This window comes from Chelonoidis abingdonii, chromosome 1 (genome assembly GCF_003597395.2).
Source record: "Chelonoidis abingdonii isolate Lonesome George chromosome 1, CheloAbing_2.0, whole genome shotgun sequence".
Taxonomy (NCBI): Eukaryota; Metazoa; Chordata; order Testudines; family Testudinidae; genus Chelonoidis; species Chelonoidis abingdonii.
In genome coordinates this window covers 124,849,103-124,866,839 of record NC_133769.1, presented here as the reverse complement: position 1 = coordinate 124,866,839, position 17,737 = coordinate 124,849,103, and the positions used below count along the sequence as shown (strand labels likewise).

At 41.3% G+C, this 17,737-nt stretch overlaps 1 protein-coding gene across 1 annotated transcript in view; it reads right to left on the bottom strand.

Moving 5' to 3' along the window:
• PDE3A (phosphodiesterase 3A) overlaps window positions 1-17,737 on the bottom strand; it is a 393,181-nt gene that overhangs the window by 32,102 nt on the left and 343,342 nt on the right. The window contains exons 6-9 of the mRNA XM_032796048.2: window positions 17,253-17,472; window positions 14,214-14,299; window positions 11,534-11,703; window positions 10,061-10,198 (exon numbers count right to left, since the gene is read on the bottom strand). Of these exons, the coding sequence (XP_032651939.1) occupies window positions 10,061-10,198; window positions 11,534-11,703; window positions 14,214-14,299; window positions 17,253-17,472 (614 nt within the window). The remainder of the gene's footprint in view (window positions 1-10,060; window positions 10,199-11,533; window positions 11,704-14,213; window positions 14,300-17,252; window positions 17,473-17,737) is intronic.

The following is a 17,737-nucleotide window of genomic DNA, read 5'->3' as shown; positions in this document are numbered from 1 at the left end:
GGGAAGTTGTGGAATCTCCATCTCTGGAGATATTTAAGAGTAGGTTAGATAAATGTCTCTCAGGGATGGTCTAGACAGTATTTGGTCCTTCCATGAGGGCAGGGGACTGGACTCGATGACCTCTCGAGGTCCCTTCCAGTCCTAGAGTCTATGAATGAATCTCTGCAAATCTGCCCCATATAGCCTGTCCCAAAGAGTATGCAATGCCAATTGTTCTGCTCTTTGCCTAACCATTTAAGGGAGAGGAAAAGAAGCAGCCAAGGATGTCAAATAAAAAGTCAGTCTAATAAATCATGTCACTTTTTTTTTTTTTTGTAAACCTTGTAGGTGAAATGAAAGAAGTGAGTTTTCAGGAGGGATATGACTGAAGGGAAGGAATTTTCAGTAGGGAAGACATCCAGAGAGCATTCTTACAGAGAATTTTAGAAGAGGAGTCAATCAGGGTATTCAATCTGGTAGCAGTAGTGGAGTGAAGAAGTTGCTGGGGCAATATAATAGGAGACCAGGTCAGCGAGGCAGACAGCAGCTATCATATGATGTAGGAGCTTGAAAGCGACAACAAATTTCAACTTTATACAAAGTGCAATGAGACCTAATGAAACGACTATGTTAAGTTCTTCCAACTTCCCTTTTGAAATTAGCCTCTCCAGCACTTCATTAATTGTTCTTGTCATGAGGTGCCCAGAACCAAATACTGCATTCTTTGTGTGGTCTCACCAAAGCTGTATCAAGAGGAGACACTTTGCATATGCAGTTCCAAATCATAGTGGCCTTTGTTTCAACATAGCACAACTGAACCTAAATTAAGCTGCTGTCTATCAACTGCTGCGTATTTCAGCATATCACGTGTATGAACTGGGATCCATAATCTACACTGATGGGTGTGGTGTACCCAAGTTTTAACAAACAAACTCTGAATATCTGGACTTCCCACTGAACTCAGGGCTGCTAGCCACAAGTCTGTCCCAAACCCTTGGGAGGGGGCTGGGCATCCACGAGGGGGGCTCCTCTAACTTCTCCTGCCCAATTTGCCCCCCACACAGGGCCCAACATACCTGGTAACTCATCTACCTGAGTTACCAGCTCTTGTCTCAGACCTTCCCAGAGGTATTGAACACTGAGTGACAAGCATCCTGCATGTGACTTCAGTGGTGTGCTGAATATCTGGCCTTCCTAGAGAATTACAATTATTTTAAAATAACTGATATGAATTTACAATCTGAACTATCGTCAAGTTTTACACTAGGAATTTCTTATCAATTAGAATTTCTGCGTGGACTAATTTTGAATGATTCTAGCAAAAAGGAGAAAGGGTGACCAGTCAAAGGGTGCAGCAGAGAGTGCACAAATGTAGTTTCTGACTCCACACACAAGGAATCTCTCTGTTATCAAGTGTCTGCCACTTGTGCTTCTGGTGGTAGCACCTCTGCACTGACTGGCTGCTACTTGAATGATATACGGTGCCAACAGTACCATGTTCAATATTAGTACCCAGAAAAGTGGTGGTAATGCTGGTCAGTGTCGGAGTGGCGACGCCAATGAAAGCCAAAGCCACAGAAACTGCTGGCAATAGTGCTGTAAAGGACACATCAGAGCTGCTTGAAATAGAGCTATTCCAGTGCAGAGACCAGCACTTTAAGTATTGGACTATCCCTCTTAGAATTCAGAGTCCGAACAAGACAAAAATATATAGCAGAACCATTAAAAGAGGGATACAAGTCTTTTTGAGTTATAGGATATTTAGAAAACTAAGGACACCAAATATGGAAAAGAGTGCTCCTAGAGAACTTCTTAGCCATTTCTGTAGCTTGAGCTTCAATGGCAACTGGAGATTGGTAATGGAAAATCCCTATGCATCTCACTTCTGGAGGCTAACTGTAGGCAGTAGGAGTGTGGGTGATGTGATGGACTCAGGGCAATGTTAGTGTAAGAGTTCCAGGCGCCTGTCAGGTTTAGGGCATGTCTGCCCTGAACAGAAAACATGTTTCTTAAAATCTCTGATTGCCACTGGGGACAGGAAGAGAATGGCGAAAAAAAGGAGATTACTCTTCTCTGCATTACTCTTCTCTACATGAACTCCTCATTCTCTAACACAGGGGTCAGCAACCTTTCAGAAGTGGTGTGCTGAGTCTTCATTTATTCACTCTAATTTAAGGTTTCGCGTGCCAGTAATACATTTTAATGTTTTTAGAAGATCTCTTTCTATAAGTTTATAATATATAACTAAACTATCGTATGTAAAGTAAATAAGGTTTTTAAAATGTTTAAGAAGCTTCATTTAAAATTAAATTAAAATGAAGAGCCCCCCAGACCAGTGGCCAGAACCTGGGCAGTATGAGTGCCACTGAAAATCAGCTCAAGTGCCACCCTTGGCACACGTGCCATAGGTTGCCTACTCCTGCTCTAACCAGAGAACATAAGGAAGTCACACTAAGAAGCTAGTCTGGTGATAGGTCATTAACTATTCAACCCCCTCTATATTGCTCTCTCTCACCTTTCTCTATGTTCTATTGTTCTCTAATTCCCTACCCTATCGATTGCTTCCTAGTTTTCTTCAATCTACCCCATACCTAATACCTCCTTACTTTTATTTCCCTCAACATCTTCCTCCTCTGTGGTGCAGCAATAAGAAAGAGCATGGAAATGGAAATAGAAAAAGAGAGGATGATATTTTACATGTATTCTCTGGGTAAAAACAGCACCTAACTGATTTAGGAACCTGATTCTCTTTTGAAAAGTGACTTAGGGACATAAGAGCCTTAGGCCCATTCACTTGCACTTTTGAAAATTTTACCCTGTGCATTTAGTCCTTAAGGAAACCCAAGTGCTTTACAAAAAAATTATCAAAATCCCATGAGGCTTATGCACGCAGAAAAGGCCCCAGAGCATCTTAAATACAGTAAGTTGCACGGGGGTCAGCAGCACACAAAAACTGACACAGGAGGTTTCTCCAACCCTGTGTGCGCGCCAACAAAGACCTGTGTTCCCTCTAAGCTGTGCGGTCACCCAGGAATGATTCAAGTGCCACACACTTGATTAGCAGAGCCGTGCACATCCGGCAGCGTGTGTTCAGGTGTCCCTCCTGCCGCTATTTTGCAGCCACATTGCTCCTGCAGCTGCTCCCAGGACCCTCCTGCTGGCTGTGCAGAGTGGGGGGTGTGTGTGCAAGGGGAGTGCTAATGTCAGGGTGTCCCTCCCCGCCCCTCTACCTCACCTCCACAGAGCAGGGGAGAGAGGACAAGGCTTAGGACTTGGAGCAGGAGAGGGCTGCTGCGGTCTGAACAAGCCTTCCGGGTGGTGAGTGAGTGCCTTAGGCCTGGTCTACACTACGGGGTAAAATCGATTTTAGATACGCAATTTCAGCTACATGAATAACGTAGCTGAAGTCGAATATCTAAAATCTATTTACTCACTCGTCCTCACCGCGCGGGATCGATGTCCGCGGCTTGCCATGTCGATTCCGGAACTCCGTTGGGGTTGGTGGAGTTCCAGAATCGATATAAGCGTGCTCAGGGATCGATATATCCCGTCTAGATTAGATGCGATATATCGATCCCCGAGCAATCGATTTTAACGCGCCGATACGGCGTGTAGTCTAGACGTCGCCTCAGACACTTCCCCAGCAACAAGTTCACACAATCTCTCTCTCTCTCTCTCACACACACACACATACACACACACTCTGTCTCTCCCCTCGCCCCCCACCATAGGCGCAGACTCTGTGGATGCTCCGGGGCTGAAGCACCCATGGGGAAAAATTGGTGGGTGCTCAGCACCCACCGGCAGCTCCCCGCCCGCCGTCCCTCCCTCTCACCAGCTCACCTCTGCCTCCGCTCCGCCTCCTCCTCTGAGTGCATCACGTGCCTGCTTTTTCCCCCTAGCTCCCAGCGCTTGCACCACAAAACAGCTGTTTCACATGGCTGGGAGGGAGGGGGGAGAAGGGGGAACGTGGCACGCTCGGGGAAGAAGTGGGGCTGGGATGGGGATTTGGGGAAGGGGTCCAATAGGGGCAGGGAGTGGGCGGAGTTGAGGCAGGGACTTTGGGGAAGGAGTTGGAATGCGGGGGGGGCAGGGAAAGGGTGGAGTTGGGGCGGGGGGGCGAGCATCCACCAGCGCCAGGAAAGTTGGTGCCTATGCCACCCCCCCAGCCCATGTACCCTATCTCTGCAGAGGTAGGGTACTCAGGAGCAGGAGAGCTTTCAGTGAGTGCCTTAAGGAGACAGCACATGGCATCTCAGAAACTTCCCCAGCAGCCTACACACACACTGTCACACTCACCTCCCAACATATACTTGTATTATTGTTGTTACTTCTTCGTACTTCCAGCAATGCACATATATTCTCTATAATTTTATTCTTTCAAAGTGTGTTATTTTAACTTTTTGACTGATCTAATTTTTATTTCTCTCTTACACTTAAATTTAATTATTTGAGTAGTAAGTTCTAAAATGCCTAACCTGTCCTGGCTGGAGTAACTATCTCTATGGTAACTTTTAAAAAATATATATTAATATATATTAATACCAAGCCAGGAGGCACTGCAAGTGCTTTGGAGGATAGAATTAAAATTCAAAATGAGATGGACAAACTGGAGAAATGGTCTGAAGTAAATAAGATGAAATTAAATATGGGCAAATGCAAAGTACTCCATTTAGGAAGGAACAATCAGTTGCACACATACAAAATGGGACATGACTGCCTAGGAAGGAGTACTGCAGAAAGGGATCTGGAGGTCATAGTGGACCACAAGCTAAATATGAGTCAACAGTGTAATGCTCTTGGGAAAAAAAGCAAATATCATGCTGGGATGTATTAATAGGAGGGTTGTGAGCAAGACATGAGAAGTAATTCTTCTGATCTACTCCGCTCTGATTAGGCCTCAGCTGGAGTATTGTGTCCAGTTCTGGGCACCATATTTCAGGAAGAATGTGGATAAACTGGAGAGAGTCCAGAGAAGAGCAACAAAATGATAAAAGGTCTAGAAAACAGGACCTATGAGGGCAGATTGAAAAAATTGGGTTTGTTTAGTCTGGAAAAAAGAAGACTGAGAGGGGACATGGTAAGAGTTTTCAAGTATGTAAAAGGCTGTTACAAAGAGGAGGAAGAAAAAATGTTTTTCTTACCGTCTGACAAGATGCAATGGGCTTAAATTGCAGCAAGGGAGGTTTAGGTTGGACATTAGGAAAAACTTCCCAACTGTCAGGGTGGTTAAAGATTGGAATAAATTGCCTACGGATGTTGTGGAATCTCCATCATTGGAGATTTTTTAAGAGCAGGTTAGACAAACACCTGCCAGGAATAGTTTAGATAATCAGTCCTGCCACGAGTGCAGGGGACTGGACTAGATGACCTCTCTAAGTCCCTTCCAGTTCTATGATTCTATATCTAGCTTTTTTGTTTCTATTAGTGGTGCACATTCCGCACATGGACAGAGAAAATTAGAGCAAACATTGCTCAGGACAGGCATCTGCAGCTCTCTAAAGAGAGGAGGATTATGGTTAGGCCAGATGCATAGCCAGTGGGTCTATGCATTGCATAAATCAGCTAGGCAAAACCCTATAAGGGGGAGCAACAGGCTACCTCTACCTATGCCCTAGGATATGCAGTGTTGTTGTAGCCCTGTTGGTCCCAAGCTATTAGAGGGACAATGTGGCTGAGGTAATATCTTGTACTGGACCAACTTCTGTTGATGAGAGAAGCAAGCTTTTGAACTACACAGAGCTCTTCTTCAGGTCTGGGAATTGTGCTAACTACTTATGCTAAAGTATCTGTTCAACCTTGAATTTAATTGTTATACTCTTAGTACCTTTCCCAGACCTGAAGAAGAGCTCTGTGCAGCTCAGAAATTTGTCTCTCTCACCAACAGAAATTGGTCCAATAAAAGATATTATCTCACCCTCTTTGTCTCTTTATGCCTTATAGTAGCAGCCAGAACTGTGCAGGCAGCTTGACCAGCAGGGCCCACGATTTCCAAAAACAGCATGGAACTCCATTTGCCTCTCTTGGATCATGGCTGAGTTGACCCAGCCAGGACTCAAAACTTAAAGCTACAAGGAAACGAGATATTTCAAACCTTAGTCTTAGATCACTGAGCCATGGAAGGCGAGAGGAACAAAAAACAGGAAAGAAAAGACACTAGTTGCTACTGTCTATCTAGTTCATTGTATCTTATTGCCCTGGATCACACCCCTGTGGGAAAAGAGGAATGGTAGAATATTAATCTGCAGATTTTAATCTTATTGATTCATACCACTATTAGGCAGGTATTTTTAAAAACTGCATGCCTTATAAGAAGGTTATTTTTTCCCCTCTGAATTTCCAGCAGTGATTTAAGTCAGAGGGGAAGGTTTCAAAATAATTCTGAAGAAGTTGACTGGACTGGGAAGGAGTGGAAGTGAATGGTATCTAGCTTCCAGCAGCTTTTTGGAGAGAAATGATCTGCTCTTCCAGGCACCAAGAAGGATAAGCAGCCAAGCAAGGCATTCAGACACAAGAAAGAATGAAAGAACAAGGCAAAGGGACATTTATTTCCTGGTACTTATAGCTTCTTGGGCATCAGAAAATCTGGATACTTTGGCAAAATAATTATTGCTGTTTTAGTTGTTATGCAGTCTTTATTATAAACTTATTTTTGACTTTTTTCCTCCCATGGCAAATGTTGCCATGTCTCAGGAATACACATCACGTGATGGACAATCACACCCTGGCTTACTAAGCAACACCTTCTCCTTTCTTCCTATCTTCTGCTTGTGTTTGGGGTTTAGGGGAATTTCATCAAGCTGAAGATCAGGTCAGATTCTTATGGTTTGGCTTAGCGCTATGGATCACACATTATCATAACCATTGGTCCTGACTGCATATGGCTTCCTAGTTAGAGAACAGCTGTATGTGCCATACTGCCAACATGCTCAGTACACTTTTTATTCTTAGGAATAAATAAATTTCAACACATGCCCTTTGTTTAGCAAGTGGTGTTACTTCCCTCTCCCCTCCCTTCTGCCTTTTTTCCTCCCGTCTATGAAAAACGTAGTGCTTAAATGCATAATTTATAAATCAAATGCTTCTAGCATCTGTTAAAACAAAAACAAAAATGCTTCCAGTGAAATGATTTTTAATGGTCGTTTCTTTCAAAGAGGGAACTCATTATTCACATGTTGCTCAGTATAACCATCTTCTATATATTACTTTTTACAGGCACATGGATAGTGCCCACCCCAACAGTAGCTGTGCATGCTGTGTACAGCTAAATAAATACATTCCCCTGTACAGGAACCTAGAAGCCGAGGTTCCCATCAGCATCAAGATTAAATAAATCTGAGACAAGACGATATGGGAAACCGAACAAGTACTTATGCAAAAATTTGGACAACCAGGCAGGTGCTACAATGCTTTCAGAACCTTGATACTGTAGATTTTCCTAAAATCTGAACCCTGGCCCATCATTTTAATTCACTTGCAGTTTGGTAATGGTCAAAGGAGAGATGCTTCCACTTCAAACTATACATTTTTTTCCAAGCTCCCCTACTCCACCTTCCTTTCTAAAGCAAACTGTTCTCTTCCCTACAGGAATTATGATTAGAAGAGCAATAAGCATAAATTAAGGCATTATGTAGCTCCGTGTCTTGTTGGGAAGCTGCAATTTCAATTGGAGAGTTTTGCTGTTCCATTCTGAAGTGAGATTTTTTTTCTGTGAAGGTCTTTCTATCCCTTTTTTTTACAGGTTTGCCTGTGCTGCATTTAAGTGCATTCCATTGTACTTAGCAAGAATGCTTTTATCGTTAGAGTTGTGTGGGGTCTTTTTTATATAGTGGGTAAATCAATTTAACATTCCACAAATAAGAAAGAGACATCTCAAGTAGCCTTAAAAATGCTAGGCCAGCATTTGCTTTCTAAGCCAAACACCCGCCTGGGGGAACATGTCAACTCTTCTTTGTTCCACCTCATAAATTTTGGATTATGCGGCATGCATAGTTAATTCCTCTTGTTAATTTCCTTTCTATTTTTTTTTTTTTAAAGATGAGACTATTTAATTGTGGAAAGTAGAGAATAAATCACTGATGCATTTATTTGCCTTTGTTCATTCCACTTTAAAGACATACTCTGATATAAATTACACATCAGAAAGTCAACCTGTTCCCAGGTTTTAAAAAAAATAACTCATTTCATTCAGTCACCTTGCTTCCTTATTAGTGGGGGACATCTTCATTTTTAAACCCAAATTTAATCTTGTGCCACTCTGCTCTTGGGTTATCCTATTTACATTAATGTCAATGTAAATTATTGATACCAGAAATGTTGAAGCCTGAAGTTGAGGATACAACTGTTGTTTATACTAAACAAATTAATTCCAAGTTTTTGAAGCACCTCAGATTGATTTTTTCATATCCCTCATTTTGCATCTTTGCCCCTCACCCTGCCCCACTATTTGGGCTTTGGCAGGTGACATTCACTCATGGTGTGGACAGTGATGACATCTTCAAGCAGGTTTTCTGAGCACTCAAGGTCTGTGGGTAGAAGCAGAAGGGGGAAAAACAAAAATGGCAGTGGTGAAGGGTAGTGATTACTGAGAAGTGGGGACAACAGGGGAAAACAGCTGCAGGAAGTGGGTCATTTCATACTCTCTCTCTGCTAAGAAGTGCTATACAGATACATATGCACAACCAAAAGATTTTGTTTACATCCCAGTTGTTGGGTGTTTCTTGGAGAAATGTTTACGTATAAAAACAGGCAGAAAAATAGCAATAATATATAGTGAAAAGCCTATGTATTGGCCTTATTGTTGCTGTAACACATACCAAAAAGATATAGAATCAAAATTCTACTCTCTATATTCTGTTAATTGTAGGACCTTCTAAATGATCACCAATACACAGCGCAGGCTTTCCTCTTACCCTAGAAGGAACCCAGAATATTGGCAAGCTGGTTTTGCACAGCTGTGACATGCTGAAGTACAGGCTGGGGTTGCTGACAAGGAAACAGCTCACAGAGTAAATCCTAATGTCATTCTGAATTTAATTAATCATCTTTCCTGGTTGGCTTTTGAATTAGCCATATGCAGCTGAATAATCATCAACAACCAAGAGACCAGGACTTGATTTAGCATTAATTGGAGCTTGTTACACTGAGGGCTGGTTAGCACCTTAACCTCTGCATGTATAATATAAGACTGTTAAACTTGATTAACACAGTCACTGCTTTCCAGTAGCCTCACGCACATACTACTTTGTAAAGAGATACTCTATCAGTCAAAACCCAGTTTGTTTTTGGGGTTGTGTCATAAATATACATTATACACTTCCCCTGTTGACTAAACCATTATCCCACTACAAGAGAAAATGGCCAGTTTGTCTCTGTGCCATCAAGAGGTGAACGATGGAGAAGAAAGCCAGGCCAAGAAAGTGGTGATAATTATAGGGGTGTCAATTGTACTGTGTAAATAAAGATTGTGTCAGCATCTTCATTCTACCTGGAGGAACAAATGAAAAGTTGGCAGTTAAAAAGTAACCTTAGCAGGTTATCACCACCTGATTCAGATCTTTGTTAGGTAGAGTAGAAGTATTTACTGCCAACATGTTGACTCTTTAAAAGTGAGGTACAGGGGCAAGACAGTAGGACCAGATTTTTTCCATGAATCTTGGTCTCATGTATGGCTTGACTAGGATTTGCAATGTAAGAGAAGGCCAGACCTACTCTTTTCGGTCAGCTGCCTCTTTGTGGCCTCATGTGATAGACTCAATGCAAAATCCCACAAGACAGCAACCTGAAGATAGTAGCAGCAGCAGCTTTTTGAGTCACAGCTGAAGGTACAGTGGGCCAGTATGCATTTACAATTCTTTTAAGAGACAAGATTGGGGGAGAAGGTGGTAGAAGGAGACCTTGTGGAATTAGGTCAGCTGCTGCTATCATGGAACTTTATGGCAGGATTTCCCAGTTCCTGTGCTGCTGTAACTTACAGGGCCCATCACATTTTTAAAGCTCTATTTTAGTCTGTATCAGTCTATGCACACACAGCACACTGGGACTGCACATCCAACCTGCCTGTACAAAACATGCTTCTTACCTGGCTGAGGATCCGACCACATTTCTTTCCTATTTTTTCCACCAAATCAAAGATTGGAAAGTTCCAATTGTTTAGCTGATCCATAAGGGAGTCCAAGTTGTCCATGACAAGAGGCTCTGGGGCAAGGATAGGTTTGTCCTGCACCAAGAATCAGAAGAGAGAATTCTGATAGATCACAGACTTATGAAAAGTCAAACTAAAGAGGTAAAAGCGTTATAAATCTAGGGCCAAAATTAACCACTGGCGTAAGCAGGTGCCATCTCATTGAATACGCTTGTTTCCACTATATCTTCATTTAGCCCTTTTACTTTATAATTTTTGTTAAGCTGGAATTGATAGGTAATCCTGGAAATGAAAGATCAGTGTCTGATTATTACAGCTGCAGAGAGGTCATTCACTTTTATTGTAGAACCTGCATTGGGCAGAAGAAAACATATTCATTTGTTATTTCCATATTGTGGACTGCTAGAGACTAACAACAGGATTCAGGCAACAAATTCCAAGCTAGTCTGACAGTCAATAGAAATGTGAAAGTAACATTCAGAGATAATAAAATAAGAACCCCTCCCTTGTTCCACTCAGAGAGACACACTGAAAAGAAACTTTTTTTGAAATCTGAAAGAAGTCTTACCCTTTCCCTGCCTCCCACTCTTTACTCTCTCACAGCTCTTCATTTTCAAGTAATGACTGGAAGTGGAAACAAAAGAACCCAAAAACATCCAGAAAAATCTCTTCTCCTGGCATATTCAGCTCTGACCAGAAGCAGAGATTGCTAGAAATGTTGTCCTTGTGAGAGTTTTTTAGTCTAATTGCACAGATTTAAGGGGCTTTAAAATTTTGATTAAACATTAAAACATTTGCTTGCTCGTTTGAACCAAACTTACAACTCACTACAGTGGTCCTGTGAAACATCAGCATATACCAACATTAGTGTCAGAGTATATGGTATATGAGGTACAAATGTCTTTCCCTATATTAAATACAGGAAATAACTATAATAATTTTGTAGTACGCTTTGGCATATGTTAATTTTTTAATGGTGACCACTGTATATGCTAAATAAGGTTACAAGGTTTACTAGGCCATTAAAGTGTTTACATGGCTAATCAGAAAGACTGTGCACATTGTACCGGTAACATACACAAGATTATTTGCATACCTGACAAGCAAAATTTTCAAAAATGTGTGCTTAAAGCTAGAATCCTAAATTAATATTTAGGAATCAAAATAGGTGGCTTAAATTTTCAAAAATGCTAAGCACTCAACAGCTCCCACTGATTTGAATGAGTGCTTAGTGCTTTAGAAAATCAGATCACCTATTAAAAGATACATAAATGTGGACACGACCCTAATTTATGCAATTATTTTTGAAAATCTTGTCCAGGGTCTTTAGACTGCATCATTCTTTCCCCAATGTCTTGAGGTGCATTAGTATAAAGTATGAAAGCATTATTTAAAGCAATTGTGAACTACCTCGGGTGGTATTAAAGGGTGCAATATGATAGTCTCAGGCGCGTACGTTCTGCAGACAGATCCCTTCCGCATTGGGTCTTTAGAGCAATCTGTCTCGTCGTCATTTTGTACAATATCGCTGCTGTCACTGTTGTTGGTTTCATAGTCAGAGGTGGCTTGAGCTGGATCATCTACAATGCAAATTGGACTGTTATGAGAACTGTAAGACCCAACTAAAAGGCACTCTCTCTGACCATCTGAGTAATACCAACATGATCTCTGACTCACATACATACGTACTGCGTGGCTAGGGCTGAAATCTGACAGTCTATTTAACTGCACTGAAAGAGGTACCCCTGCAGGGTCTGAAAACTGGGACCACAGAATGAAGAATGAGGAAACCCTGAGGACTAACATTAGGATGGGCCAAATTAGGTGACAGAGTGAGACCACATTTATTGCATATTTTTAACCCTCTAAAACTGAGTTAATGCAGAGCTTATTCAGATTCCTCTTTATAAATATTTTGTGCCACACATGATATATTTTTAATATACACAATAATTTTTACAGTATATGGACTACGTGCTGCCCTGGGATGAATACGGCTCTCCCTGAAGTTACTGAAAACCCCAAGCACCTACATCTGAAGGCTGAATTTAGCTTCATGACTAGATATAAATATACAGATATTCTACTTCCTAGATCCTGAGCAAGAGTTACAGTTTGATGTGTAAATTAGATGGGAAAATGAAGCTGACAGATAGAACAGCGGCTGATAGAAAAGTCTGCAGTGGAAGAAAGTATTAAAATTTTAGAAATAATATTTTTCTGGATAGAAAAAGTTATAGGATTACCAAAAGCCTATTTTATCCCAACTCTTGTAAAAATAAAAACTGATAGAATAAAATACTGCTGAGTTGTCTGTATCCTTCAAAACAACATTACCACGTAAAATGATGTGATAAATAGCCTGAAAAGCAACTTCCAGGGTCTATATGTTACTGAATCATTTACACTTAAAATTCGTGAGTAAACACTCACACAATAAACGCTACATAATGTGCAGCTTCTGGATATCTAATATGGAGAGGAAATCAACATACAATTACCTTACTGAGGCATTAACTTTTGCTATATTCATAGGTTTCAAGGCCAGAAGGGACCTTTGTGATCATGTAATCCGGTGGTTCTCAAACTTTTGTACTGGTGAACCCATTCACATAGCAAGCCTCTGAGTGTGACCCCCCCCTCTTATAAATTAAAAACACCTTTTTTATATATTTAACACTATTATAAATGCTGGAGGCAAAGCAGCGTTTGGGATGGAGGCTGACAGCTTGCAAACCCTCCCCCCTGTAATAAACTTGTGACCCCCTGAGGGGTCCCGACCCCCAGTTTGAGAACCCTTGATCTAATCTGACCTCCTGTACAACACAGGCCACAGAACTTCCCCAAAGTATTCCTAGAATAGATCTTGCAGAAAAACACCCACTCTTGATTTAAAAATTGTCAGTGATGTAGAATCCACCACAACCCGAGATAAATGGTTCCAACGGTTAATTACTCTGACTGTTATAAAATTGTGGAGGCTGCGTGTCCAGTTCCCAGGCCAGACACATGCCTGTACCCATCCCTAACTCACCTCTACACTGCACACTCCTTTCAGCAGCATGTACAGTACATAAACTATATGCCCCCCCAGATGGGCATAAATAGCAGTGAAGACAATAAGACACTGCTGAGATGAGTAGAATAAAGACATGCCTGAACCCTGTGGGTATATATACCTGGATATATACCCAACACGACCCTCTACATGCCCAAGCAGTGCCTCTCACATCTACACTGCTACTTCAGAAGTGAAATGTTCCTGCAGTGGGGAAAGGTTCTGGCAGCTCCCTGTTTCTGGAGCATTTTCCCGCTTCAGGAGCCTTTCCCTACCACATGGAAATACTCCAGCAACAGGAAAATGCTCTGGCAGTTCCCTGCTGCTGAGCCTTTCCATGCTGCTTCCTCTCTGCCAGAGCCTTTCCTTGCCACAGTGAAAGGCTGTAGCGGGGGGAGCTCTCAGAGCCTTTCCCTACTGCCTTCCTCGTGCCAGAGCCTTTCACTGACACATGTAGCTACATAATGCAGTGTGGATACAGCCTGCTTTTCACTGAGGTGTGCAGCTACACATATCCTACACAGTGCTGCCAGTGGTGTGCAGTGTAGACATAGCTATAACATGGCTTCAATGGAGCTGGCCTGCCAGAATCACCATGCCTTGAAAGGGATTTCCTGGCACAGAAGGGTCTCCGTGGTAACATGAATATGGTCTATGCTGCATTAACCCTTCTGCAGGTTGCCCACAAAATTGGCAGGGCCAGGAATATATCTCCACCCACCCTCTTCTCTGTTGCAGATCCCTGGACTTGAGGAGGCTGCTGAAATAACAGTTGACACCTCCAGACACTCACAACCATCCGTTGCATGGAGAATATCTTAAGGGGATGGTCTTGGCCTAGGACTGTTACTGTTCCAAAGGAGAGGAAATACAAACATCATTCCTGTGATATCACCTATGTACTACTGCTGTATTATAAATAAATAAATAAATAAATAAATAAATAAATAAAAGGACAAGTGTGTCTACACACTCCCTCAACAACCATATTTTAGAGGAACAACTTGCTTGATTTTACAACCAGAAAATTACCTGTTCTGGTCAGGCCACGTGTTGTTCCATCACCTCTGTCTAGTGCTCCAGTGCCAGAACCTATTTGGCTATACGGTCTGCCACAGCTGGAACACAATATCAAAGAACATGAACATTAAAGAATCATGTAAATTACACAGGAAAAGTCATCTAAACCATTTCTTCATCCTTGCTGCTAGTACAGGATTATGCCCTACCATATAATCTATAGTCCTTTGCGCAGTCAAAGGACAAATTCACAGGAATGCTCTGATTTTTTTGTTGGGTGCCAGTATTGCAAAAGGCAGCCATAAACATAGCTTAACCAGCCAGCTAAGCTGGGTTTAGAGCGGCTTGACTTGCCAGTGTGGTGCAAAGGAGGCATATCATATCAGTGAATCCCATCCCAATATGATTTTTTTAAAATATGTTTATTAGTTTCTAAGTTTACAAATATAAAAGAGCAAATTGAAAATATAACACAATTACACTATTAAAAGCAATTTTTTTACGTTCATAACTGACATGGCAAGCCCCAAGATGCAGGAGCTATGAACTGTCAATCTTAGAGGTGTCAGGGGTCAGCCCTGGCACAAATTAAGCACTGAATTCAGGGATATCAAGTGAAAACAGAGTGCAAAGGAAGGCAAAAGTGAGCACACTGTTAAGACAGTCTGTAGGAAACCTGGAGCCTGATCCAAAGCCCTTGGAGGCAAGGGAAATCTTTTAATGATTGCAAAAGTGTAGACCCCCTAAATTGATCCCCTGTGGATCGATCGTTACAGCATCGATCCACGGTAAGTGTAGACAAGCCCTAAGTTAAAAAACCAGAGATCCTATGTACGTTATCGGTTTTATCTCACTTAAAAATGCTTATCAAATTTAAATTAGGTAAATGTCCAAATAATGAGGGCCACAAAATTGGACAATGTGGATGATGTTAAATGACTTATTGATTTGTGATGCTACAGCATTTAGGAAAGCTGGCTGGACGGTTTTATGGCCAACTAGCCTGATACACTTCACTCAGGTGTGGAGTATAAGACAAGCAGAACTAAAACCAAGTGCTGAATATATGCCACTAATCTCCTGGGCCTGGAGCACACTGAAGACAAGGGAAGTCTTCTCATTGACTTCATCTGACTGTGGATCCAGTCTCCAATGAGCAGCAGCCTTATAAGTGCTGGTCAGTGTGAGAGAGCAGGGCTACTAACTCTTGTAAGTTTTTTGTTTGCGTTTAATGTATAATTATGGACTCTTTTTTTCACCTTTTTTTACCTCATATAACACGAACACATAGTAGCTTACACTCTGAATATCCAGGCTTGAGAAAATTTGTTACTGCTACTGATGCAACCAACTCCAAGTGACATTTTCTTTTGGGATAATCCAATCTGTCTCCTTTAGCTGTTTTTTTCTATATTATATTTATGTAAGCAGTGGGTACACTATTTATGTGCTAGAGGTTCAGCTTGTATCTGCACAAGTGACATCGGCATACCAGTAACAAGTAAACTGTTATTGTTACTGATGATTCTGCAACAGTGTTCTCAGTAATGATTATATTTATTATTAGTATTTTAATGGATGGCATTTATATTTGCATTGACCACACTGATATTTTTGGCCAGGGTACCAGTTGAGTTTAACGATATGTTTATTCCAAAACCTAAATATTTTGTTTCAAAAACCAGGTAAAGTTGCTAAATGCCAACAATGTAGTTACTTATCACAGTAACTACTCGCAGCCTCAGCTTTGAGTGTCCCCACTTAACTCCACACACAGCAAACTCCATCAACAGACTAAAAACAGCACTCATCTAAAATCATGTGAATAAATCAGTCAGAAAAAACAATGACAATTTTCAAGAAATGAACGAACTAAACCCCTGGCACTGAGCTAGCACGTCAACACTTTCTACCATCTAATCCAACATTATCTCAAGTGAAAGAGACCCCTACTGTAGCGTGTTCTCTTCTCATTGACCCCAGGTCACAAAAATGTAACTGTTGAGATCAAAACTAGCAATGTGATGAACTTGACTGTGTTCATGCCAATCTCCAACATGGTTGACACACTTCACACCATGATACTGAAATTTCTCACAGTGTTGCATTGCACACACATTGCTGAGTCCATTATTCATGTTTCACTTCAACTAAGTCTTTTTGGAGACATGAAACAACAGTACTTCCAGGTAGTGACCGCCCAAATTAGAAGCTGTGTTCTCTTAGAGCAACTAAGCATCACTTAAAGTATGGTATTACTACATTGTTTTGTAATATTTGGCAGTAGCAACAGACATCTTCATTGCAATTGCATCTTTAAAATATTAACTACCATTACTATTCTGTGTATTTGTCTCCACCTCTGGAAGGATATAATCCATTCAGTCCATCTTGAGGCCAAGCCCACAGCAATGCAGACTTTAGTTTAATGATATCTAGTACTGTGCTAGTTACAGGTACTGTGTAACATAGTAGAAACTGTGCATTTTGAAAATACTAAAGGCAAAGAGCTAGTGTGGCAGCAATACATTGGGCACAACTATAAAATGTACCTGGGACAGGGGAGAGGAGGATGGATAGTCCATTTGAATTTCAAGTACAATAGTTTATCCGAAACATTTAAGCTTTTGCCAGCATCAGAAAAATTGACCCACTGTGGATCTTTGGTCTGTACTTTTCCAAATCCTAGGTGGCTGACTGTTATTTCTTAAATAAGGTTTGTATATTGAAAAACTGGAACATGACCCCAAAGTGTGTGTTATTGTGACTAGAGTGTGGCATGAAAAACACATTTCATTAACATGAAAACTTAGATAAAAGAAAATCACAGATCGATTGTCTATAAATCAGACTACATACTCAACATAAGTAAAAGCTTTTAATTGCCGTTACTTGTTTTGAACTTTAAAAATACTGTGTAGCATTGAACTAAACCATTACTGGCGTACAGTGAACTGCTTCAATGTGGGGAAAATTATATCAATATACTGTGCTGAAGTAAATCAAGAAAAAGGGAAAAACAAGCAGATGTGTATCAGATTAACATCTTACCTGCTACAGATAACAGGGGGGCCCATAATCTGCTCCGAAAGGTCTGGTGCGCTCTGAGTAGAAGTTAAAACCTTGTGTGGTTTCAAGGTCTGCTTGGTGTCAGTGTCAGTAGGGTCTGGAAATTGCACAGAAGAGGTTTTGCCAGTGGGACTGGTGGCTGGGGTTCCCTGAATAGGTGAATGGCATGGGGATGTGAGAGGTGAAATGTTTGGTGGGATACCTAGCAAGAGAAAACAGTTTCTTCAATTCAAAGAAGTCAATATACAGATATATCAATTCACTGTATGCAGAGATAATTACTTCCAAAATACACAGAGCAATACAAAAAAAGTCTCCACACAGGGTGAGGACTCTGTTAGCATAAATCAGAAAAACTTCATTGACTTCAATAGAGCTATGCCAACTACTAGCTTTACATGTTTAGGGTATATTCCCCTTTCGTAAGGGCATACAAGCAGTATATACAAATGAAAGAACACAGTAGG